Genomic DNA, 25,487 nt, shown 5'->3' on the forward strand with positions numbered 1-25,487 from the left:
ACCTCTAGGGAAGTAATTAAGGTTAAAAAAAGGTCACGAGAGTAGGGCCCTTGTAAGAAGAAGACACCAGAGAGCTCATTCATTCGTGCTTTCTCTCCCTGCGCACGCACTAAGGGAAGGCCATGTGAAGACACAGTGAGAAGGTAGCTGGCTGTAAGCCAGGAAGAGAGAGAGCTCTCACCAGAAAATGAATTTGCTGGAAACTCGATCTTGGACTTCTAGACGCCAGAACTGTGAGAAAATAAATTTTTGATGTTTGAACCACTCAGTCTATGATATTTCATGGCAGCTGGAGTACCTTAAGACATGTGCCCTGAAATGACTTCAGTGATGAAAATGAGCAGATACCCTAGATGAAAATAAAAAAAATTATGATCCATTCACCAGACTACATTATTGCTACTGCTACCAGGCTATTGCTACCTTCTTGTTTGCTCCCAAATGAGGTTCAACACAGCCATTTAACCTGCATATTACTGACGTGGTTACAAAAAGAGAACTCGAAGGTCATCCAGTCTTCAGGATCCTGCAGTCTGAGATTTGCTCTGTCTACATATCCCAAAACAAGGGCCACACACACAGCAGAATTCAGTATCAAAGTCAAAAAGTTTTCCTTGAAAATAGATTTAATCGTATTCAAATTAGAAATGTTCTGCATCTCTCTCTCCAAAACCACATCTAAAGTTCTCTCGATACATGAAAAATTTTCTGGGGAAAATATTTGAATATAGTAAAAGAAACCTCCATATTTCTTCAGTGTTGACCTATCAAAAGGTACATAATGAAAAAAATTTCAACCTCTGAGCCATCCACGAGGTGTTTGGATCATTCACTCTGGAGGAAAAGGCGGGGCGAGGAGATCACAGTCACGGCTAGGATTTGAAGTGTGAAAAAGTTCTTCTCTGCCTTGTCAGTTAACATTGGGACGGTATGCAGAAGCAAAGGACTCTCAAGGGAAAGGTTTCATTGAGCAGAGGGTAACAGAGGAACCAAAAATCGGACAGGAGACATTTGTGTTCAGCTGAACAGTACAGGCTAAGAGTGAAAAATCAACATATTCTGTGATCAGTAACTGTAAAGGGCTCAGCTCTCCCTTCCTGGCACAACTGACAATCCCACCATTCTAAGCTTCCAAATTCTAGAAAAAGATAAAAAGATTAACAAAAATAGAGCATGTAGAGACTGCTGATTTTGTGTGCAGAGCATCGGCACCGGAACCTTAGGGTGCCCTGGGCAGGAAGCGCCCCTGCGAGGAGGGGAGGGGAGGGGAGGGGAAAGGAGGGGAGGGGAGGGGAGGGGAAAGGAGGGGAGGGGAGGGGAGGGGAAAGGAGGGGAGGGGAGGGGAGGGGAAAGGAGGGGAGGGGAGGGAGGGGAGGGGAGGGGAGGGGAGGGAAAGCCTGGGGTGGAGAGACTGCCATGCCAGGGCCTGCGGGCTGCAGGCACTGGGCTTCCTTCCCCGCTGCGGCCAGGATGCCCATCTCCGAGGAAACCAGGGCCTACTTGGCCATCTTGCGAATCATGTAGTTGAGGATGCCCCCGTTGTGGAAATAAGTGAGCTCCACGTCGGTATCAAACCTCATGACAGCCTGGAAGGTCTTGCCGGTATCCAGCTGGGAGGACGAAGAAGCAGAGAAGAATCGCTGAGGGAGGAGGCAAGCCAGCCCTTTCCAGAGGCATCCTGCCCGGCCTGCCCTCAGGCTGCCCCTCCAAGTGTGGTCCACACCCCGGCAGTGCCGGGAACAGGCGCACGCTGGCCCCAGCCCAGACGTGCTGAGCAGTAAGTTGCGTTTTATTTAACAAGATCCCCAGTGTACTGATCTACACGGTAAAGCAAGCACTGCAGAGAATAAGTGATGGAAGTGAGAGACACCTGAGAAAGAAATAGCCTCTCAGGGCAGTAGCTAGTAGTGGCGTTTGGGATATTTTTTAAACTTCCTCCAGGGACTGCCCGAGGATGGAAGTGTCGGCAGTCAGCAGATGTTTCGTTAAGGTTGTCCCTTAGGCACTGGCCCAGCTGCTCACCCTGGGACATAGCTCAGCAGCTTAGTCTGCCTGGGCAGCTAGGTCACCCTGGGACCTTGGTGCTGGTTCTTAATCCTTACCTCATCCAGGGCACTGTCTTTTTCACCTTTGGGCTAATCAAAGTCGGCCGCCTGGGGCTGAGGCTCAGGGATGGGATGAGTGTCTGTTCACAGGTTTATAATAAAAAGGTGTTTTTTTTTTTTTTTTTTTTCCCGGCACGCGGGCCTCTCACTGCTGCGGCCTCTCCCGCCGCGGAGCACAGGCTCCGAACGCGCAGGCTCAGCGGCCATGGCTCACGGGCCCAGCCGCTTCGCGGCACGTGGGATCCTCCCAGACCGGGGCAGGACCCCGTGTCCCCTGCATTGGCAGGCGGACTCGGACTCTCAACCACTGCGCCACCAGGGAAGCCCTAAAAAAGTTTTGTTTTGTTTTGTTTTGTTTTTTGCGGTACGCGGGCCTCTCACTGCTGTGGCCTCTCCCGCCGCGGAGCACAGGCTCCAGACATACAGGCTCAGCGGCCATGGCTCACGGGCCTAGCCGCTCCGCGTCATGTGGGATCCTCCCGGACCGGGGCATGAACCCGCGTCCCCTGTACCGGCAGGCGGACCCCCCAACCACTGCGCCACCAGGGACGCCCTAAAAAGGTGTTTTTAAGGTAATGTGAAAATGCCCTATCGCTGAGCTTTCATTACCGTTCTCTGGGCTGAGATTGGGAGGAACAGGAGGCAGTGGGGCTGGCGGGTTTGGGAGGAAGGATGGAACTGATAACTCTATGAGTAAACAGAATAAATAATAAACCGACATAGTGTGGCATCACTGTGCTGGCAGGTCAGAAAGGTGCTAGTAGAACTCCTAAGTCTAAAGCACGTCTACTGAGGGATTTATTTTTCCTTCCAAATCCCAATGATTTCCTTCTAACAAGATTTATGATGAACACAGGGCCTTTGAGCTGGGCCTGGCATGGAAAGGCGCCGACTTACCTTGACCTGGACTTTCATTCGTGGTTTGAGGGTTTCTGGAATGCTGATAGTGTATCGTTCCCGCCCTGTGAGTCCTAGGGTGTCTGCATTCTCCCCGGGGAGATACTCGAGGGGGATCACCCCCATCCCGACCAAGTTACTTCGGTGAATACGCTCGTAACTCTCAGCCAGGACAGCTCTGATTCCCTGATGAGCCAACAGAGTAGTTTGGACAGTTTTTCTTTAGTTACATAGACACTTTACAAAGGCTTTGTAAGTCAAAACTCTTCTCACACCTAAATTCTTCATAAGTACCAATTAATCGTTTACATAAAATGTTGCCCCCTAGTTATAAATAACACAGTAGCCAGGCATAACTGATTGCCTACACTGTGTAGGCAGCATGTAGGCACTGAAATGAACTCTCCTCCCACCCTCCCCCAACCCTCGATGTAGACGCTATTATTGTGCCCCTGTACCCTAGTAGTCAGTGGTTTACCCAATATCTGAACCCATGCAGTCTAACCACACACTTAGCCACCGTGTGATACAATATTTCTCAGCAAACTTCCACTGTATCTGGAAACCTCAGCACAAAGAAACATAAAGAAAATTTATTTTTCCCCTTGAATTTTTGCTATTATTGTAGGTGCATCAGCAGACACCGAAGATTTAATAAAAACACAACTTTCAGAACATACTACAGAGAAAGTAAATGATTATCTACTGTGTGCTGCTTTCATACTTCCTGTTTCAGGGATCAAATTACATTGAATATAATCTTGATATAAAGCTTCCTATAAAGTACATTTTACTGGTAATCTATAACTGGCAATGTACAGCAATGATCAATAAACCAGGATACTTGATTAACTAGAATATCCCATCCTTAAATATTAGTTAACTGTAATATAATAGTAAGATACCCCTAAAAGGTCTCAATATCTAGGGTACACTTTTAAGATCCCCTGAATCAGGGTTACTCAGGAAGCTTGTTAAGAATGTAGATTCTTGAGTCACAGATGTAGAAAACAAACTTATGGTTACCAAGGGGGAAGGGAGGGCAATAAACTGGGAGATTGGGATTGACATATATACACTACTATATATAAAATAGATAACTAATAAGAACCTACTGTATAGCACAGGGAACTCTACTCAATACTCTGTAATGACCTATATGGGAACAGAATCTTAGAGTTATACATATGTATATGTATAACTGATTAATTTTGCTGTACAGCCGAAAATGACACAACATTGTAAATCTACTATATTCCAATAAAAATTAATTTTAAAAAAATGTAGATTCACGGGTACTACCCCAGGTCTACTGTATCAGAATCTCTAACAGGGAGCATGGGTGGGAGAAGATAGTGATTCTCTTAAGGTAGGAGAACCATGGCTATAGAGCAGTAGTTCTCAAACTCTGCTGAATATTAGAATCACTGGGGAGACTTAAAATCCCGATGTCCTGGCCTTTCCCCTTACCAATTAAACCAGAATCTCTAGGAATGAGATCCAGGCACAGGTGTTTTTTTAAAATCCCAAGGTGTTTCCAAATTTAAAAGCAAATTTATAGAGGATAGGGCAGATTCTTTAGGACAGTAGATATTTTGTATGGATTTATGTATATATGTACTGTATACTTATTTTGGGGGAAGCGGTAATCTTTGTAAACACAGGTCATTCATGTCTCAAGCTCTGTGTAAAGGGTCGTGCAGCACTGCAGATCACAGCTGCCTGTCCCTCTCTGCATGAGGACAGCCCGGGGTTGCCTAGTGGCCAAGGCTGGGCAGCTACAGAATGAAGTGTGTATGGCTGTCTGGGCAGACAGAACTCGGAGCAGTTCTGTAGAGAAGTCTAGACGTGTATGGTCAGGCCCCTCAAGATGGCTGTTCTCTTGCTCTTTGTACATCCCCTCCTCGACCAGTCCCTGCTTCACCTCCGCCCTACTCACATGAATGTGCTTGCCCCCTGCCCCTTAGGCCAGAACGGCCCCACCTGCTAGTTTATTAAAGGGAAACATCTGCTCTAGTGGTGGTGGTTAACCTGAGGGGCTGTGAGGCACAGGCCCCAGCTGCTGGTTTCCCTGGTAACTGATGAGCCAACCTGACATCAATCCCCCCTATAAATGGTAGCCTCCTCCTCCCCCAGGGGAGGGAAGATTGTTGCTGTGTCCTGTTTGCTGCACACGGTGGGGTGTTGCCCCAGGACCTTGCTTCAGATGTGTAAGAGCCCCCCTCTATAAAACCACTGATGTCTCTGTTGCTGTATCCGGGCTCCTTCTTTGGTCTCGTGGCTGGTGCAGCCCAGCGAATCTCTAGAGAGCCGCTCGGTGCCAGGTCTCTTCTTATTCCCCAGATCTCACTGTCCCCACCTGACTGCTCCCTGCAGCGCCCAGCTCCCTTCCTAAAATCCTTTCTTCTGTAATTTCTTAGGTTCTTTTCAGCAGTTTCTAGAAAAGGCAGGCCTTTAACAAATTACCAACTAATAAGAACATCTGCCCCCCACCCACTGCAAACTGATTGCCTAAAAAAAAAAAAAAAGGTGTGATGTTCAAAGACATTTTTCAGAAGCCTGGGCGTCTGGAGGGCTGCCTGCCAGACAGCCATATATATATATTTTTTACTGTACTTGTGGATATCAACTTACTTAGTGTCTGCCAAGTGCATTGATTTGCTCGAGCCATCGTTATTTAAATTGATTTCAGCTAAGCTATTCTACCCTATCCTGAGGATTAAAGTCAGTCACCAGGCGTGTGCCCTGCTTTCAGGGCAAGCAAATGCTCGAGAAGTAAAAGCTCCTGCGCGGCCCCTCCCACAGGGACACCTGACGCAGGTCAAGCCCTGAAATGGCTGAAGGTTCCAAAGAGCTGACTGTCTACATACAGAGAGGGCTTCTTTTTCTATTGAGCCTGTATGCAGACTTTTCACAGGCAGTGATAAGCAGCTGTAAAAAGTGCATTCCCCGAGCTTATCCAAAGCTCAGGCTCCTTACTTTTTCCCTTCTGTGAACCTGACGATACAGGGGCAGTAGCTTATTCCTCACATTCACCTGGGACAAGAGCCTTGAATAAACTTCAGGTGTTAACCTCTCAGAACGTTATGAAAACCATGAAACTTTCCCCATTAAAAAAAAAAAAAAAAAGAAGACACATACTACACACTTCTGGATGGACAGACTTCAGGACTCTCCCCCTAACTGTTCTGTAGACACCCCCAAAGATCCACAGCTCCCAGGATAGCAATGTTTGATCTAAGGGAGGCCGGTGAACTCTAGATTACCCTTCACTCAGTGAAGTAAATCCCGATCTACCAAGAAGCAGGAGATGAATAAACATTCCATGCTTTCCCGAGCTTGCTTTGCTCTTCTGCAACATCTTGGAAAGTAAAGCAAAGCATTTTATTTCTGGCCTCCCTCCCAGCTTCCCTTCCGGTTCAGAGGGGCAGCTGCCTGCTGGGATGTCTCTGCATCCTACTCACCAGTAAGAAAGGGCCCTTGGCCGCCCAGTCTCGGGAGCTGCCTGAGCCGTACTCTTTGCCGGCCAGAACTATCAGGGGAAGGCCCGCCTGCTGGTACCGCTCAGAGGCATCGAACACATCAAGCTGAGGAAGAGAAGAGGAAGGTTTTACAGACACAGTAAAGGCACAGAATGTGGACACAGGGCAGTGAGTCCTGGTGGGACATGCAGGGGCAGAAGTGTCTGTAGTCGGCCAAGCCAACGTAGAGTCAATGGAACACTCAACCAGTCAGTTGCCTGGTCTACAAATTTCCAGTTAGCTCCATCTACGTACCTCTATCAAATTGAATTTTATACTCTTAAGTGAAATGCCTAATTGTCCTAGTTTTAGAAAAACATTCAAATCCTAGGGCATCAGGGGAAAAAAAGGAAATTAGATCTGTTTTTTTTTTTAAACTCTTTCATTGATTAAAATATTTTAAAGCTATCGCAGAGAATCCCACCTAAACCTGGGTTTTGACTGAGTACCAGAAACTCAGTGATGGTCAGTTGTGAAGGGTAGCCAAACAGAAAGAAGGTCACGTGTTCGGAAATTACATAAAATGCAAACTCTTATTTGTCACCCTTCTATATGGAGGTCAAGGTAGAGACAGTAGAAACACTGATGGAAGCACCAATCAATAAAGGACAGGAAAGGATTAATGGATCTTTTAGTATATATGAGAAACATCTTACACAAATAGATTCATTTGTTTCTTACAGGAACTCTGAATATTCTGCTGAGCTGAGACTTCACAAAGAGATGATATCATTGCTGGTGAGTAATAAAACATTGTTTTCTCCTGGCTATTTAAGTCAGAAAATAAGATCTGTCCAAAAGGAGTATTTGATTTGAAAGGAGCTCTAGAAAGGTGTCTAATAAATTCTCAAGTAGGCTTTCACAAATTGCTATTGCGGTGACAGGATGGAGACTGTGGTTGATGTCACACGGCATCACCTAAATCTGGGTAGGATTCTGTATGTCTTTAGCTGGATAGAGCTCATGAATATAGAAACTGTTTAAAAAAAACAAAAACAAAAAAACTACCTGATATTTTCAGAGATATCTATTAGTAGCTTTGTATATTAAGACTGTGGGAGTGTGGTTTTTTTTTTTTTTTTGAAGTAGATTTGCTTGGCTCTGAGTGTTTTAGTAATTTTATTTTATTTATTTTTGCTGTGTTGGGTCTTCGTTTCTGTGTGAGGGCTTTCTCTAGTTGTGGCAAGCGGGGGCCACCCTTCATTGCAGTGCACGGGCCTCTCACTATCGCGGCCTCTCTTGTTGCGGAGCACAGGCTCCAGACGCGCAGGCTCAGTAGTTGTGGCTCACGGGCCTAGTTGCTCCGTGGCATCTGGGATCCTCCCAGACCAGGGCTCGAACCCGTGTCCCCTGCATTGGAAGGCAGATTCTCAACCACTGCGCCACCAGGGAAGCCCCAGAGTGTGTGTTTTTTAAAGTGCTTTCAAAACTACCGCAAAGCTGACAATCCCATGGCAAAGCAGGTCTTGGAACCCAAGATGAGTGGGACTAAGCAGGTCTAGAATTGCCAGCTCCTGGCTTTTCTCATACATGAGCCAAACTGAGAGTAGCAAGCAGCTTATAAAGCATCAGCTCCTGTACTCTCCCGCTCTTCTGAAGAAAACATAAAATTTAGTGGTTTCTTCTGTTATTGTGCCTCTGTATCCCTAAGTATTATATTTAACTGGCCAGTTCTTCATTTCTCCTTTTTTATTATTAATTTCCTACTTTGATGATTTAGTTCTTTTAACTACCGCGCTCCTTCCCCTCCCCCACCCCCTCCTCTCTGCGGCCTTCTAATATCATTGTCATACGTTTTGATTATGTAAATGCCACTTATAGCTGAGCCACATAATATACTCTGATTTCCTTTTCTTGGCAATTAAAAATTTTTTTTCCACTGGAATAAAATTTTTGCATGTGTGTTCACCTATTTCTGTGTCCCTACCTGTTAATTAATCCCCAAATGCACTGCCTAAAGTATCAATACAAGTCTTCTCTAAAGACATTCAAATCTATCAGGCAATCTAATTTAAAAATCTTTTTCATGGGGTGTCACTCCTGGAACCCAACATTCCTGTGTGGACTGATGGCTCTCTGAGGACATGGTGCATTCCTATTCTTTCCCAAACATCCTGTCGATTCCCTGTATTTCTTTTTCCTGGATCCTACATCTTCCTCTTTTTTTGGTTTATTCCCTTGTTTTGGTGTAATACATTTACTAAGTAGCTTCTTCAGACTGGGACTGAGGGTATTTTTAAAGTTTTTGAATATCTGAATGTGTTATTACTTTAATCTCACTTGGCTGGAAGTATGAGGGACACAGATTTTAGGGTCCCAGTAACTTTCCTCAGTCTGTTTCCTGGGTTGCTGTGAGCACGTCTGATCCCCAGGACAATGCACATAAGCTGTTTTTCCCTCTCTGAAGTTTCTAGATCTCCTTACCTCTGCTGTTCGTGCCGTGCAGCTTGTGGGATCTTAGTTCCCCAACCAGGGATCGAACCCAGGCCCTCAAGCAGTGAAATCGCGGAGTCCTAACCACAGGACCGCCAGGGAATTCCCAACTTTGCTGTCTTAATTTCATAATGATGTCACTTGGAGTGGGTCTTCTTTAATCATGTGGCTGGGCACTCAGTGGACCTTTGAATCTGGAATCTCAGATTTTGCAGTTGAGGAATTTTCTTGTGTTAATTCTCTAATAATTTCCTCTCAGATCTTGTCTGTTCTTTTTAGCATCTCTGTTCAGTCAGATGTTGGCCCTCCTCAGTTCAGTCTTTAATTTTCTTACATTTTCTAATTTCCCCTTTGTCTTTCTGTATTCTGGAAGATATTCTCAACTAATCAACTTTTCCTGTGAAATTTTAGGGGCTTTTTTTTTTTTTAAGGAGCTCTTTCTTGTCTTCTGATTACTTTACAGCAACAGAAAATCATCTCTTATCACTCTGAGGAGGCAGTTGTTTTCCTTAGTTTTCTTCTACTCTTTGCATTATCTGTTGTCCTTTATATTCCTCTGTTCTTTGTCTGTCTTCCAAGTTCAAGGCCTGACTCAAATGTCTCTTCGTCTCTCATTCTGTCTCCTTATTTAAGCTGAGGCACTAAGCAACCGACTAGGAGTTCTGTGCAATGGCAGGGCTGTAAATGAGGGAGATTCATTGTGACAGTCAGTATCCTGGAGGCCTCCAAAGTCTGTAACTTCAAGTCCTTCCCCTTCATCTCTTGGGGATTTTACCATTTATTTGTATCTTTTTCACTTAATAGTTTATCTTCCCTGCTATTCACTGAACAGATATCTCTTGGGCACTGACTTTGTGCTGGATCCTGGTGATCAGAGTATCTATGATGAACTTGCTTTACAAACATAGAACCAGTTACAAGTGAGGCAGTGTGTTTGGTGGTAAAGAGCGTTGACTTCGGACAGAGCCTCACTCCGTGGGTTTTAATCTCAGCTCCTCAGACTTGTGAACTTAGGGAGTTACATGAGCTCTCTAGGCTCCACTTGCCAACTTAAAACAAGGAGAATTATGGTACCTTCCTCAAAGGGTTGTTATGAGGATTGAACAAGTCAGTATATGCAAAGAGCTTAGAACAGCACCTGGGATGGAGTAAGTTCCACAGACGTATCTAGCCATTATCATTTTAAAATAATTTGTGAGGGTTATTTCTTAAGTAGCTTAACCAGTTTTCATGTGGTTTCACAGCATTCACTGGGAAGGGGAGTGACCCTGAGGACCTGCTGCTGTGCCAGATGCTATGCTAGGTGTTTTACGTGTCATTCCATTCAAGGTTAAGCCTCAGAGCCTTAAAAAGTAGATATTATTTCTACTTCTCAAGTAAGAAAAATGAGGCTCAGAGAGGGAGATAACTTGCTGAGGGCTCCACAGCTGATATGAGGTGGAGCTGGGACTTGAACCCAGGCTTGTCTGACTTAAAGTGCAAGCTTCCCCACCTCTTATATGCCTGCCATCTGTGAACAGACAATTCCAGCTGTCATATGCCAACTCCAAATGGTTCCCATTAGGACCCAAGCAGGCCTGCACAATCCTCTACATTCCTTCTTTTCCTAGTGATACGGTAAATTAATTAAATGCTATTAAAGTTATATTGGGTTGGCCGAAAAGTTCATTCGGGTTTTTCCATACAAGGCTACCGAAAACCCAAACGAACTTTTTGGCCAACCCAATAAAATAGTACTTATTAATAAATATCCTCCACCTTAACCTGGAATTTCCCCTTCAAGTACTCTGAACTGACGAAATTTCACTCAGAGGTTTTTAAGCTCAACTCCTAGGAAACTAGACTTAGTTAAAGCATGAAGCAGAATCTCTAAGCAGGAAAAGGTTTCCCAGTTTAAAGGGCCTCTCCATCAAGGATGAACTCTATATACATGGACACCTGGCAAGAGGGACTGTACAAAGCAAGAGGTAGGATGAGCTGTGAAATAAAAATAAGACCAAAAGGAAAGTGATGGTGCAAACATCCAACCACCCAGAGCCTGAGAAATTCTGGCTTCTTAATGAAGTAGAAGACACAATACTCACAATTTCGCCAGTAGGCAGATGGATAGTCTGTGGTGCCTGCTTGTTCAAGAATTTGTTTAATAAGCGGATATTGGCAAATGTCCCCCGCGCCATGATGGCGTCATTACCTCGGCGGGAGCCGTAGGAGTTGAATTCTCGTGGAGTCAAGCTGATAATGAAAGCAGGAGAGGAGCTGGTTTAGTGAACTGAGAGAAGATTAAACTTGGCTTACCCCAAGAAAAGAGAAAACCCACAAACCTAGGTGTTTCTCTAAGTCTGCTAAGTATTGTTCTCCAAGGCAGAAAAGCTGTTCCCATAGCTTCAACTGAGGGGAGAGTGAGAGGTGGCAGGTGGGATTGTGAATCAGTATGCTCCCAGCAGCAACCTACAGTCTTATAAATCTGAGTAGAGCAATTGGGAGGGACTTTAATAAGAGTATTTATTTTACTGATTCAGTAGGGTAGCCTATAAAGCTTCACAAAAGGTAAAATACTAAAAATGGGTTAAAAAAACAAAGGAAGCAAAGGGAATACTCAGGGTAGGCCAGTCAGGTGGAGCCAAGAATGGGGACACATAAAATACATTCTATAAACTAGACAGAAGTAGGTTCAAATTTGTCCCCTAGTTACCAGGAGCTCAGTGCAATGAAAAGACACATAACTGGCGACATGACTTAGAATTTTCATAAGATCAAAATCAGGGCAGTGCCAAAGAGGCAGATAGGAATAGCTATCGGTGGTCCTAAAATCAAAGAAGAATCTTGTCTGTGGATCCCAATGAAAGGACACTTTGCAATGTGAGTAACAACATCTTAAAATGAACATGGTGACCAGTTCACTGGGCTGTTTCTTATAATGCTAGGAAGCGTGTGGTTAATGATTTATTAGTTAGATCTAATTTGAAGATTGAGAGTCTATGAATGGGCTTCAGGAGTAGGTGAGTGTGTCTATGAACCCCTGAAATTATGTCCAAAATGTGCATGTGCATTTTTATGGGAAGGTATATCTCCTTTCATTCAATTCTCTAGAGTATCAATAATCACCAATCTAAAAAGGTGTTGGTCACTGCTCATTTTCTAGTTTCTTCCTCCAGCCTCAATCTTGTGTTTCTCTAGTTTCTCTATTTGTTCTCAGAAGCCTTTTCTCCCATTCATTCACTCAACAACTTTTTATTGAGCACCAACTATGTGCCACCAACCTGTCCTGGGTGAACAATGAACAAAACCAATTAAGATCTCTGCCTTTGCAGGGCTTACATTCTAGAAGCTGGAGACAAAGAAATTTTTTTAAAGAGCATCCTACGCAAGTGTTACTCGATTGTGGTTAATACCTTAGGAAAAAGAAAAGGTAGACCAGGGCAAGGAGAACAGGAGTATGGTGGGAGTGAACTCATGGAGGAAGACTTGAACTTGGCGAGAGAGTTAGCTAAGAGGGTATCTTGGGGAAGGGCATCCCAGAGGAAAAAACAGCCAGCTCAACCAAAGGCTCTCAGGCAGAAGGGTACTTGGGTACTTGGCCATGCTTGGAACATTCAATGAACAAGGTGGTGGGCAATGTGTCCCGAGCAGTGTGGGTGAGTGGAAGAGCAGGGACTCACTGACTCATCTTGAATATCATCTGCCCTTTTCTACTTGCTGATGGACTTGGGTCTCCCACTCAAAGCAGAATCATATATCCCTTTAAAATCTCACAATATGTATCTGTGTATAGGCAGTTCCCATATATTTTTAAAAAGTAGTTACCCTGCGTTAAAGAAAAATCTTGACACAGACCGCTGCGCATCACCTCCTCTAGATGTGGGCTATCTTCTTAAACTTACAACACTTACATTTCTGGGGAATATGAAATATTCTTGGTCTGAATGAATAGACTGTCCCATAGGGTGCACTAGGAAAAGGCAGAGATGAGTGAGCAGGACAGAAAGGGAAATTCAAGAAGAAAATGGGTTAGCCACCAGGCAAGTGAGATGAGGGGCAAGGCAGTTGTCCTCTCCCACTGGGGAAAAAAAAAGGTGTTGAATTTTGTTCCTCAGATTGGCTCTGGGCCCCATCCCTGAAGAAGCAGATTCAGGAGGTGGGGATGGGAACCAGGAACTTTTATCTCCCCAGACGACTCTCATGGAAAGTCCCATTTGGGACCGACGTTGATTGATAGTGGTATATTAAATAACAGTGGATAATACTGGTGTAATGCCTGTTAAAATCGGTATGTGACTGAAGGATTGCTGAATGGATGCGTAAACTGCAAATCCTTGAAGAGGATCTCTGTAAAGAATGTCTCTCAACCAGGAAATATCAATGCATTTCCGGTTCTAGCCCTGTCGAGTGCTTCAAGTGTAACCAGGCTCTGCCACAGGTGAAGAGCAGAGCCTTATACTTTAACAATCAGCCAAGCTGGGGGTAGGGATGACTGCTGAGTCTAATGAGTACACCTACTCAAAAAGAAGGTCCTCATCCCTGCTGGGGTTCACGTGCTGATGGATTCTCCCAGGGAAGCTTCGAAGCAGCAAACAGAAAGAGCAATTGGTTTTCAAGCCCCAGGGTTCAGTGAAAAACCAAAGTGTGATTCCAAGGAGACCTCATGAAAAGAGAACTACTGGCCTCACTCTCTCCATTTCTGCCTTCAGGCCCTTCCCCCCCTTATTCATTACTTACCCTCTGTTAGTTAAGTAGCGAGCAGCAGGGCTATTTCTTGCAATATTTCCAGCCGGAGAGATGTGGTCCGTTGTTACTGAATCTCCCAAATTTAACAGCACATAGGCATCCACTATAGATTTAGGGGGCTGAAGATCCAAAGTCTACCAAAGAGCACAGTAAGTCAGTGTTTGCCCAGGTTTTCTCCAACATGTCACCAGGGGAACCCCAACGGTAGCGGTCCATGGACCCGAACCAGATGACAGCCCTATACCAGCGCATAGAAAATTCTAGTTTTATTGGTTTTATCAGGGGTGTTTAGAAAAGTGAGGTGAATTTATGCAAAATATTCATATCTCACTCTTGAAGGGAGGTGAAGTATTGGCACTATCCCCTCAAAAGCAGCAGGGATGCTGCTGCAAACGACATTCTCTTTCTCCACATCCAGAGAAGGCCTCAGATGCTGAGGACAGCAGGAGTCCTCCCCGTTGCACCCAGGGCAGTGCAGACTCCTTGATCATCAGTTTCAGAGAAGACTTCCCTTATTTTTATGGATATAAGGTTTAAATATGGCAGGTCCCAGGGGATGTTCTCCTGGACAGTCCCTCAGACTTTACTGAGTCTTTGTCCAGGTGGTACTTGATCACCAGGGGATCTCTACAAAGCCACACGAAGCCCTGGACAGAGAAACTGTAGGCCCACTCCAGCCAAATAACTCAGCTTCCCTAAACTCTCCCCAGTATTATCTGCTCGGGTTTGTAAAGGTTTTAATGAAATGGATAGTCAAAGCAGGGGTATTGGGTAGTCAAGTAGATTTTACAAGGCAAGAAACTTTTTGAAGAACTCATTTTGTTAAAAAATAAAAAGTCCTACCAGGTCTTCAAAGAATGGTGGTGACTTAATGTATGTAGATTTGGGATTCCAGTAATATAGCTTATCTGACGGGGCTGCTAAGGCATTCCAGCTCTCATTCACAGTCTTGGGGAAAAAAGAAAAAAGGAAGGGCAGATCTAATCACAGTCCATCCTAAGGAAAATTTAACATGCAAACACAAACATATATTCAAGCTAAGAGCACAGTGAAAACCATTCTTATTCTAAATGGTAACACAACAGAGTTCCTCTATACTGAGACAACACCATGCTAAGTAATTTAAAAATACATGTGCTCTGTGATAGGCAGCCCCCACGGACCTGGCTTCTAGGATTCACACCCCTAAGTGATCCCCTCCTGCTGAGTAGGGGCTGGGCCTAGTGACTCACCTCCAGGATTAGGTTATAAAGAGACTCTGCCTTCTGTCACTTTCACCCTCTTACCCTCGCTTGCTTGCTTACTTGCTCGGATGGAGGCCAGCTACAATTCTATGAAGAGCAGGTGAAGAGACCCACTAGTAAGGCACTGGGGGCAGCCTCTAGCTGACAGTCAGTGAGGAGCTGAGGCCTTCACCCACAGCATGTGAGGTCCTTTATCCTGCCAACAACCACATGAGTGGTCTTAGAAAAGGATCCTCCCCCAGTTGAGTCTTCAGATGAGACTGCAGCCCCAGATGACACCTTGACTGGGGCCTTGTGAAGGCACACACACCCTGTTAAGCCACACCTCCATTTCTGACCCATGGAAACTGTGAGATAAAAAAGTGCTTGCTGTCTTAACTCACTAAGTTTGGGGGTAATTTGTTGCAGAGCAATAGATAACTAATATATATACTTATAAATATAATTTATGAAATAATAATCCAGATTGTACCCCAGGGGAAATTATGTATGCTCTGAAGATTCTGGGAAGTAGACCTCCAGGTCATAAGGACATTAGCTAGTAAAAGACAGCTGCTATGCATTCAAATTGGCTTGAATTAGCTCTACATGTCCATTGACTCAGACTTTGGAGAAATACATTTAACCCAATATCTACCAAACTCCCTTGTACCATTTCCCAATGAGCAGCTTGTGGGATTCACAGTGCATATGACCCCCGTGTGACTCTGCTCCCCAGTCTGCCCTCTTGTTTCAAACCACCAGCCCTAGGCTGAAGCCCTTGGGTCAGCCTATCACAGAGACTAGGGAAAGTGGTAACATCCAAGGGGCTCAGAAAATGACGCTGAGCCCCGTACATTTTCCCTGTATTTGTAAAATGCACAGCAAGTTTTTTTTTTATTTCGGTAGTTTGATAGGGTGGTGTTTCCTACTGAGTGGCTTTTATTTTTATTATTATTTTTTAAGCAATCAAATACATCTGAGAGGTGCATTCAACCATTTGATGCCTCAGTGACACACTACAGTGACATCAGGGGGTCCTCAACCATAGTTGGTGCACGCCCCAGGCTGCCTGAGGAAGCGGGTAACTGTGGAGAGCTGGCCAGCAACCACACACAGCTGAGGCCTTTCTTCCTGAGGCTGCCGCTCACTTGTCCAACTCTGGGAACATCTGGGGAGTGTGGGGTCTGGAAAAATGTGAGTCTTAGGAGAAAAATGATGGATAACCACTTCCCCAATCATCTGAAGAAATGTTACTTTGTATAGTTGACACTGCCACTGGCCTCAAGGGTGGCAGAGATGATGCACAAGAGCAGCTTTACCTCACAGGTGGGCTGGAACCTCACCTCTATTTTCTGATAGACCTCCTTAAACATCCCAGGGATGACATACTGACGCTCCACTGCCTGGATCTCATCTCTGGTTGGCCAGATATCTCTCAGAAATACCTGTTGTCCCTTTGCATTTACCCCTGGGGAAAAAATTGTTTATTAGTGAGAAAAACTTCATCTCATACCCCATTTTCATCGCCACATACAGTCAGTCAAGTCTCGTTCAGGGTAGTTACGTTCTGTAAAGCCTACGTGCACACTCAGAGAATACTCAGTCACTGCCCCCAGGGGACACACGGGTTAGGCTCCCAAGAGCCTCCATCCACCACACTGTCGTCAACTGATCAAGACATAACCCTGTGTTATGTGTGTTTCTGTTTCATGACACCTTACTTCATATATACTGTTGATGCATTCACACTGAACTCGCGAGCCTGTCCAACATGAGGCCCGTCACAGCCTTCTTGGGCTTAGCAACGCTACACAGCACTTTAGCACTACTCTTGGGGGTCATTTTAAACAGTGAAATCACCAACAAAAAGCACAAAAATGTGAAAAACATGGTGCTAAACAGAGCTCGAACAGGACACTTGTTTGCAGTATAAGACCTGCAATAAAAAGGCAGAATGTCGCCTTGTTCGACCTCAGCTGAGGGCAGGCACGGTGAGGGACTCAAGGTCTTCACACCTGCACCCCTCCCCGCCCCCACCCCATGCACATCTGTGAGTGGCCATGGGAGAGTGATGAGCATTGATTTGGGGGTTAAAATCCATTTTAATGAATAGTCAAATTTGCAAATATGGAATCCATATGTAATGAGGATCAACTGTATGTCTAAAGCTATGATCTCCTAAAAGTAAATTCCAGGGCACCATTTTCATATTATCTAATCTGCTTATTAGCATGGGTTGAGGAGGGTACAGCAAAGAGACCAGAGGAAAGGAAACACGGCATTCTGTCCCCAGAATTTCGAGAAGCTGCACTATGTGGATGTGTTCCTACAGAGGAGACATTAAAACAGTGCCTATCATTAGATTAAAGCAGGAGTTGGAAAGGAAGGGACTGGAGAAGAAGCCAGAATGGCAAGATCTGCATTACTTTGGGTATTTCTTTCCCTTTTGTTGTCCCTCCCCCTTTAGTAAATTCTTGTTTAACTATTTCAATTATGTCTTAGCTGTGTATTGGGGCATAAAGAAAAGACTCCTCCTCTGATCTCTGGAGGGTCTAGCCTTCATTCTTTATTAAGGAAAGCAATAACTTTCTCCCAGTAATGTTTTCAGATACATTGGAAAAACTGTAACCCCCCAAATAAGATCTTACCCAGTGGCTCTTTCTCAAAGTCGATCCTGATGGTCCCGGCAATTGCATATGCTATTACTAAAGGCGGAGAGGCTAAATAGTTGGCCCGGGTATTGGGGTGGACTCGCCCTTCAAAATTCCTGTTCCCAGACAGTACTCCAACAGCAACAAGGTCCCCCTGTGTGAGGCAAGGGGAAAAGCAGGTCGCAAAGAGAAGAGAATGCCTAGGCTCCATTTGTCAAAGTTTTCCCTTTAAGCATCCCCTTCACCTGGTCCTCTCCCTGGGAAGAAGAGCAGACAGGGTGACCCTGTGGGAGACACTCTGGGTCAAAAGCAGCTGAGAGACACATTCAGTGGTTTCTGCTCATGAGAAAATAGCAGGTTGGTCAGGAGGCAGCATCCTGGTTATTTTGCTGCTGGGGCCTGAAAACAGGCGGGGAAGACTGCAAGTTGAAAGCTAAAGGAAGCCACGTTGACTGACAGGGACTCTATAATAATGCAAAGCAAACCAAATAGTATTTCTCAACGCTATAGAATTTATGGGACAAAAATTAAGCCAACGCAATTTAGTTTACATTCATTTGTCTGACTTGGAACCAGTTTTCAGACAACAGGAACAAACGATTCTGGCGCCTTCTGCAGTCAAAACCACGTTTAGGGAGCACGCGTGTGCCAGGCGCTGCACTATGTCCTTCGTGTCCACTATCACCTTTATGCTCACAACCCTATGAAACAGGTGCTATTATTGTCTCCAGTTACAGTTGTGAAAACTGAGACACAAAGAGGTTAATTAACTTGCTCAAAGGTATACAGTTAATAAGTTTCACTCAACTCCGAAGACCGTACTCTTAACCACATCCCATGCTCCCCTGGACCTTCTTAAAATTACCAGCCTTTTGGTCACACATCATATGAAACATGACAACAGCTCTGAAGACCCACAAGTTCCTCTGTAATCACCTGCGTGATGGCTTCTACCACAGCTTCAGGTAAGGGCCCACTGTTGCCAATGCAGGTCATGCAGCCATAGCCCACCACATCAAACCTAGATGCAAGAGAGAAGCACAGGATGGAGAATGACTCTCAGTGGGCTCACCTGCTGGTTACAGTTCCTGGAGGCCACTGACTTAAGTAAGTTTAGTACAGGGCTGTTTCTATAAAGCTTTCATTCTTGGGAACATTTTGATCTACTATTCATCCATTCTAAATCATTCAATTAAGAGTCCTTTTTATAATTTACTTTTTTAAAAAACTGAAGTATAGTTGATTCATAATATTATGTTAAGGTGTACAACAAGGTGATTGTCATATACAAACACACACACACATATTTTTTCAGATTATTTTGCACTATAGGTTATTACAAGACATTGAATAGTGTTCCATATGTTATACAGTAAATCCTTGTTGTTTATCTTTTTTTTTTTTTTTGGCCACGCCACGCAGCACGCGGGATCTTAGTTCCCCAACCAGGGATCAAACCCGCACCCCCTGCAGTGGAAGCCTGAAGTCTTAACCACTGGACCACCAGGGAAGTCCCATATCTATTTTATATATAGTAGTGTGTATCTGCTAACCCCATACTCCTAATCCCACCTCTCCCCCCAATCCCTGCTTTCCCCTTTAGTAACCATAAGTCTGTTTTCTACGTCTGTGAGTCTGTTTCTGTTTTGTAAATAGATTCATTTGTATTATTTTTTTTAGAGTCCACATACAAGTGGTAATATATAATATTTGTCTTTCTCTGTCTGACTCACTTCACTTAGTACGATATTCTCTAGGTTTATCCACATTGCTGCAAATGGCAATATTTCATTCTTTTTTATGGCTGACTAGTATTCTATTGTGTATATATATCTTCTTTATCCATTCATCTGTTGATGGACACTTAGGTTGTTTCAATGTCTCAGCTATTATAAGTAGTGCTGGTATGAACATGGGGGTGCATGTATCTTTTCAAATTAGTTTCTGTCTTTTCTGGATTTATTCCACTGACTGCTGGATCATATGGTAGCTCTATTTTTAGTTTTTTAAGGAAGCTCCATACTGTTTTCCATAGTGGTTACACCAATTTACATTCCCACCAACAGTGGGAGGGTTCCCTTTTCTCCACACCCTCTCCAGCATTTATTATTTGTAGACTTTTTGATGATGGCCATTCTGACTGGTGTGAGGTGATACCTCATTGTAGTTTTGATTTGCATTTCTCTAAAAGTTAGTGATGTTGAGCATCTTTTCCTGTGCCTGTTGGCCATCTGTATGTCTTCTTTGGAAAAATGTCTATTCAGGTCTTCTGCCCATCTTTTGATTGGGTTGTTGGTTTGTTTGTTTTTGATATTGAGATGTATGAGCTGTTTGTATATTTTGGAAATTAATCCCTTGTCGGTTGCATCATTTGCAAATATTTTCTCCCATTCTGTAACTTGTCTTTTCGTTTTGTTTAAGGTTTCCTTTGCTGTGCAAAAACTTTTAAGTTCGATTAGGTCCTATTTGTTTATTTTTGCTTTTATTTCTTTTGCCTTGGGATATTGCTACAATTTATGTCAGAGAATGTCTTGCCTATATTCTCTTCTAGGAGTTTTATGGTGTCATGTCTTACATTTAGATATTTAAACCATTTTGAATTTATTTTTGTATATGGTGTGAGACAGTATTCTAATTTTATTGATTTACATGAGGCTGTCCAGCTTTCCCAACATCACCTGCTAAAGAGACTGTCTTTTCTGCATTGCATATTCTCACCTTCTTTGTTGAAGATTAATGACCATAGCTGTATGGGTTACTTTTGGTCTCTCTATTCTGTTCCATATAATTTACTTTTATAAATAATTTACTTTTTAAATTTATAAGAAAATTATAAGGAGTCTATCTGAATGATCTGGAATTTTTAAAAGTTGAAATCAGATATGCCATTTGATGTCTTTATTCACTACTCTTATTATATAATCCCAAGGACTTCTGACTTTTACGAGGCACATGACAAAAATCTATGTCATCCAAATTAGTAATAGTGGATTAATTGGAGAAACTGTATTTGGCAACAAATAACTAATTGACTTCAAGGAATCAGAACATTTTTAGGCATGGGTAATAATTATTTTCGTACCAAAGGGCAGATTCCATTGCAGAGCCAACAGTAGCCCATAGCACACCTTCATACAACTGAGAAAAGACGCCCCCTGCCCCAGGAGTGCAGCGCTACAGCAGAGCACAGGCTTGATATCAGCCCCTGCTCTCTTCACAGACACCCGTGTCTGATGAACAACAGTACAACTGTACAGGAGGGCCCTGCTCTGTCGGAATGTGAGGGTTTGTCTGTTTACCATCTGACAGAAGACTACGCAATTAGACACCATCAGATAAGCTTACATCCATTACAAGGTGATTTAGCAAAATACCTGTGGAATACAATAAAACAAAAGCAATGGTGTAAGAGATTTCTCCCTCACCCAAGCTGAGACAGGTAAGGCATGACTCCACTTTCTCGCAGGTAGTAGGTGACCACACCACTTCCAGGAGATAGGCTAGTTTTGATGTAAGGCTTCACGTTCAGGCCAGCATCCACAGCCTTCTTTGCTAACAAGCCTGTGAAATGGTAAACACAGACACGGTGTGTGGGGCTGCCCACTCTAGGTGCCACGGACATTTCAGGAAAGAGACGGACTTCAGTCTGCACTTCCTGCACTGCTTGACAGAGCCCCCTTCATGTTGATGCTTTCTGCCATTTTTGTTGCCTGACAGAAATCAAAAGCTCGCTGGCCCAAAGTCATTTACATGTATTCAGTAAACTCAAAATTAGCCATGGACATGAAGAAAAAGATAAAAAGAGCTGTGCCTTTTTTTTTTTTTTTAAGAGATAAACCTGAACCATTCATGATTATATTATAGAATGAGTTTTTAATTTTTGGAGGGAAAGCAATCTTTCTAATTATATTTTATTTAGATGAAAAATAATAGGAAGGGCCCCTTCTTAAAGTATATGAATTGTGTACTTGTTGGTGAGGAATACAGTCTGCCTAGAAGATAAAATCTAGTCCTCAGATATTTCTTGAAGTGGAAGATCAAGGGCTCTTGGGCCACTTGACTCTGGGCAAATACAGAGACTATTTATTACAGGGACACTGGGTGCTCTGACTTAGGACATATCAGGGAAGTAGGAAATAAATAAGGAGTCAGGGGTATAAAGAGACAAAAGGCTCCAGACAAGCTGGTGTCTTATCTTAAGGAAATTGGTTTGTCCAAAGCTTAGGTGGCAATAGATGAATTCCTGGACAAAGGTTTTCCTTACGCACTTGTCCAATTCATAAAGAACTGTTTGTGGACATAAGAGGAACTCTTAGGGATATTTTAAAATTTGGAAACTAAAAGGACACTAGAGTAATGAAACTCTGCATGTAAATATTAAATATTAAATAATTAAACAGAATTGCATATAATAGGTAGATAAGTTTTATTGACCTGTGCCCTGTGCCCTAATTCAGATGCACTTGACAATGCATTTAAGACAGACTAAATTCTACTGTACAAAAAGGCCTATCAGGGGTTTTATGGAGAAAACAGTCTGTGAAATGAAAACAGTTTTTTTCTTCTAAAGTCTGACATAAGATTCTAGGCTTTACCAGAAATTCATCTTTCTTTCCTCTCTTCTCCTTATTTTCTGTGTTGATTCTAAAGACTATACTACTTTAAATACCTTGCATTCAGCATTATTTATTGTGTAAACATTTCTGGGCCAATTAATCTCTGCATCTGGAAAGGATAAGGCTCAGGGAACTATATGTAGAACTCAGTTAAGCCCCTGGGTCATGTCTTGGGAAATTTTCACCCACACGTCCACATGACCATCAAAGGCACTTACCTGCTCCTAACATCACAGATGGATTACTGGTGTTAGTGCAGCTAGTGATGGCAGCAATTACCACAGAACCGTGAGCAAGGGTGAACTCGCTATCATTATAGATAAATGTCTTATGGTCATTATGATGGTCCAGAGCAACCTGGAATCCTTTAAATCCTTGCTATAGGAAGAAAAAAAGAAAAAAAAATATATGGTCAAAAGTTCTCACTCTGGAAGAAGAAGAAATACTTTGGTAACTATAGTTTTAAAGGCCAATTCTTAATAAAACATAAACATCTCAGCTGGTAAACTCTGAAATGCTACAGAAAAATTAAATTTACTCTTTTTAAATCTTTATAAAAGGGAGTCATGATTTCTGAATCTGATTTTGCTTTGAAATTATTAACAATTATTCCCCACCTCAAATACCGAAACACTAAAACTACAAATTTAGCTTAGTCTAATTAGAGCTAATTAGTACAGATGTAATGGGTACACTGAGGGCGCTGATACTAACCTTTATGGAAATTTAGAAAAAGGTGCCATTTTGGCCAGATTCAACCAATCATAAGCAATAAGGCTAACACAGTGCAGCTGAACATTTGGTAAAATGCTGGCATCCGTGGATAAAATCCATCACAAATCTTATTCATTTGAAAAATGTTCATTGAAAATCTACTGTGTACAAGATACTATGCTGGGCACTTTGTGGGATACAAAGGTGACTGTGCATAAATCCTATCCTCAATCTACAGTCTAGTAAAGGAAATCAGACATGCAAATAGTATACAGTACCAACAATGAAATTAAAGGCTATGAAACACCATCACAGGGTTTCCGACTGATGCCATGAAGGTTCAAATGAGGGACAGATGACATTGTGCTATGAGATCTGAGGCCACATTGTGGAGGAGCTGAGAGATTAGGGCATGCAGACGGGGAAGGGACACGCAGGCAGGGGATGGCATGAACAAAAGTACAGTGGCCAGAAAAGTTTGGGCAAGCCGAGTGAACACTGTGGTGAGTCATGTGAAAAGGAGGTATGCTTTTGAAAAGGAGGGTTGAGTTGTGTTTACAGGCAATCAAGTGCTCTAAGGAAGCTGCCTGGCTCTTAGCTAATGCAGAGGGAGGCATCGAGGACTATAGGATGGAGAGGAAACGCCCGCAGCACCAGGCTTCAGGAAGACTCATCATCAAGGGCGGTGAAGCCTGTGCACAAAGAAGCCAGTCATGGGGCAGGGTTGGGGAGGATTTCCACCCACCTCTCCCAGGTCCCTACCTTGGCTCCAAGGCAGCTCTCAAAGTCCTTTTTCATGTCAGATACGGCAACTTTGTCCTGAGGCCTTTTGGGTCCACTGCAGCAAGGCACTACTGTTTTCAAATCTAACTCCACAACCTGTGTACCCAAAAGAAATGGAACCGAGGAATTGACATTATACTCACAAAGAAAAAAACACAGCCATGCCAGAGAATTTAAAACACCACAACAATAAAAATAAACTAAACTACCACATTCAAAACCAAGGAAGTCAATGTCCATTTTACACTGAAGGGATGAATTTCCAAAGTTCCAGATGAGCACTTCGGTAGCGTGGGACAGGGAGAAGCCTTGCCACCTCTCAGAAAGACCAGGGTGGGCATTGTGGCTGTCGCCAGGGTCTTTCACTCAGCCATCTTTGCAAAGCAGCTCATACATCCTTTTTATTGCTTAAGTTAGTCAATGAGATGGATTTTCTACTGAAATGATAGATAAACCATTGTAATTTTTCTAAGATGACTGGGGGAGTGCAGCTATTAACTCATCAATGCCAAGAAATGGGCCCTAGTCTAATTGAATATTTCCTTCCCTCAATGTAATATGAAACAAAACAAGGATCCCACATCTGGTTTACCCTCCAATCTTGGCTGCTGAGAAAAATGTGGATTCAGTTTGCACCCTAGAAAATGAATGAAGATAAGTACATCGATGGGTAAATCAGAACAAATCGATTCGCTTGCACTTCCATTTCTTTCCCCATCTATAATAATGATGTGCTTATCAGCCTTTAAATAGCTCCAGTCCTTCTAAACTCCTTTTCCAAAGATCTTCTGCATAAGAGGAGTAAAGCAAAAAAGGAGAGCAGGGCTTCCCTGGTGGCGCAGTGGTTAAGAATCTGCCTGCCAATGCAGGGGACATGGGTTCAAGCCCTGGTCTGGGAAGATCCCACATGCCACGGAGCAAATAAGCTTGTGAGCCACAACTACTGAGCCTGCGCTCTGGAGCCCATAAGCTGCAACTAATGAGCCCACACGCCACAACTTCTGAAGCCCGCACACTCTAGGACCTGCGTGCTGCAACTACTGAAGCCCTCACGCCTAGAGCCCGTGCTCCGCGACAAGAGAAGCCACTGCAATGAGAAGCTCGCGCGCCGCAACTAGAGAAAGCCTGCGTGCAGCAACGAAGACCCAACGCAGCCAAAAAATGAATAAATAAAATAAATTTATTAAAAAAAAAGAGCGGGGTGGGGGGAGCATACTCAACCTAATGGCCGGGAAAAATGGGACAAGTTACGTTATTTTATGTCTACAATTCCTTATCTTTTTGATTTTTCAGGCTTTTAACACCCTGTTCTTCTGCGATAACTTGGCAGTGACTAATTTCCTACAAATACACCCCCCAAGGAAAAACATTCACAAATAAAACCACAGGCTTGAGAAAGAGGAAACACATGTTCAGTGAAAGGCACTCTCATACCTGGGCAAAGTCTGGGTCTTGAGAGGGGTCACTGAAATCCCGAAACATTCCTACGGCCTGAAGATACTTTTTAATATGCTTTACTTTTTCTTCATCACGACCTAATGGCATTTTAAGAAGTAACAAGTAACAGATGTTAGTATTTCCTGATTAAACTAATGCCTCTACCAGAAACTATACAAGTAATGGGCATTTCACTTAAACACACACCAAGAGCTCTGCTGATATTGCAGCTTTCAGGCTAACCATCTGACTCTCTAGCCGATGCTGCTGTTTACTAGGGGCCATTAACTGATCTGCTGTTCTATTGAAGTGACCATTTTCTGTAGAAGATTCTTACTTATAAGCGCTCCTCTCTCTTTGGTTATGGGTCTTAATTAAG

The 25,487-nt window shown here is 43.5% G+C and overlaps 1 protein-coding gene across 1 annotated transcript in view; it reads right to left on the reverse strand.

Moving 5' to 3' along the window:
- Positions 1 to 1,496: 1,496 nt before the first annotated feature.
- The window catches only part of ACO1 (aconitase 1), a gene marked incomplete at its 3' end in the record, with an annotated part of 38,598 nt that continues 14,607 nt past the window's right edge, over positions 1,497 to 25,487 (reverse strand). The window contains exons 8-20 of the mRNA XM_079705654.1: positions 25,106 to 25,206; positions 23,651 to 23,767; positions 22,393 to 22,552; positions 20,984 to 21,119; positions 18,495 to 18,579; positions 17,556 to 17,712; positions 16,251 to 16,375; positions 14,525 to 14,629; positions 13,673 to 13,815; positions 11,041 to 11,188; positions 6,467 to 6,589; positions 3,003 to 3,188; positions 1,497 to 1,610 (exon numbers count right to left, since the gene is read on the reverse strand). Of these exons, the coding sequence (XP_079561780.1) occupies positions 1,497 to 1,610; positions 3,003 to 3,188; positions 6,467 to 6,589; positions 11,041 to 11,188; positions 13,673 to 13,815; positions 14,525 to 14,629; positions 16,251 to 16,375; positions 17,556 to 17,712; positions 18,495 to 18,579; positions 20,984 to 21,119; positions 22,393 to 22,552; positions 23,651 to 23,767; positions 25,106 to 25,206 (1,700 nt within the window). The remainder of the gene's footprint in view (positions 1,611 to 3,002; positions 3,189 to 6,466; positions 6,590 to 11,040; positions 11,189 to 13,672; positions 13,816 to 14,524; positions 14,630 to 16,250; positions 16,376 to 17,555; positions 17,713 to 18,494; positions 18,580 to 20,983; positions 21,120 to 22,392; positions 22,553 to 23,650; positions 23,768 to 25,105; positions 25,207 to 25,487) is intronic.

Source organism: Hyperoodon ampullatus, assembly GCF_949752795.1.
Source record: "Hyperoodon ampullatus genome assembly, chromosome: 6".
Lineage (NCBI taxonomy): Eukaryota > Metazoa > Chordata > Mammalia > Artiodactyla > Ziphiidae > Hyperoodon > Hyperoodon ampullatus.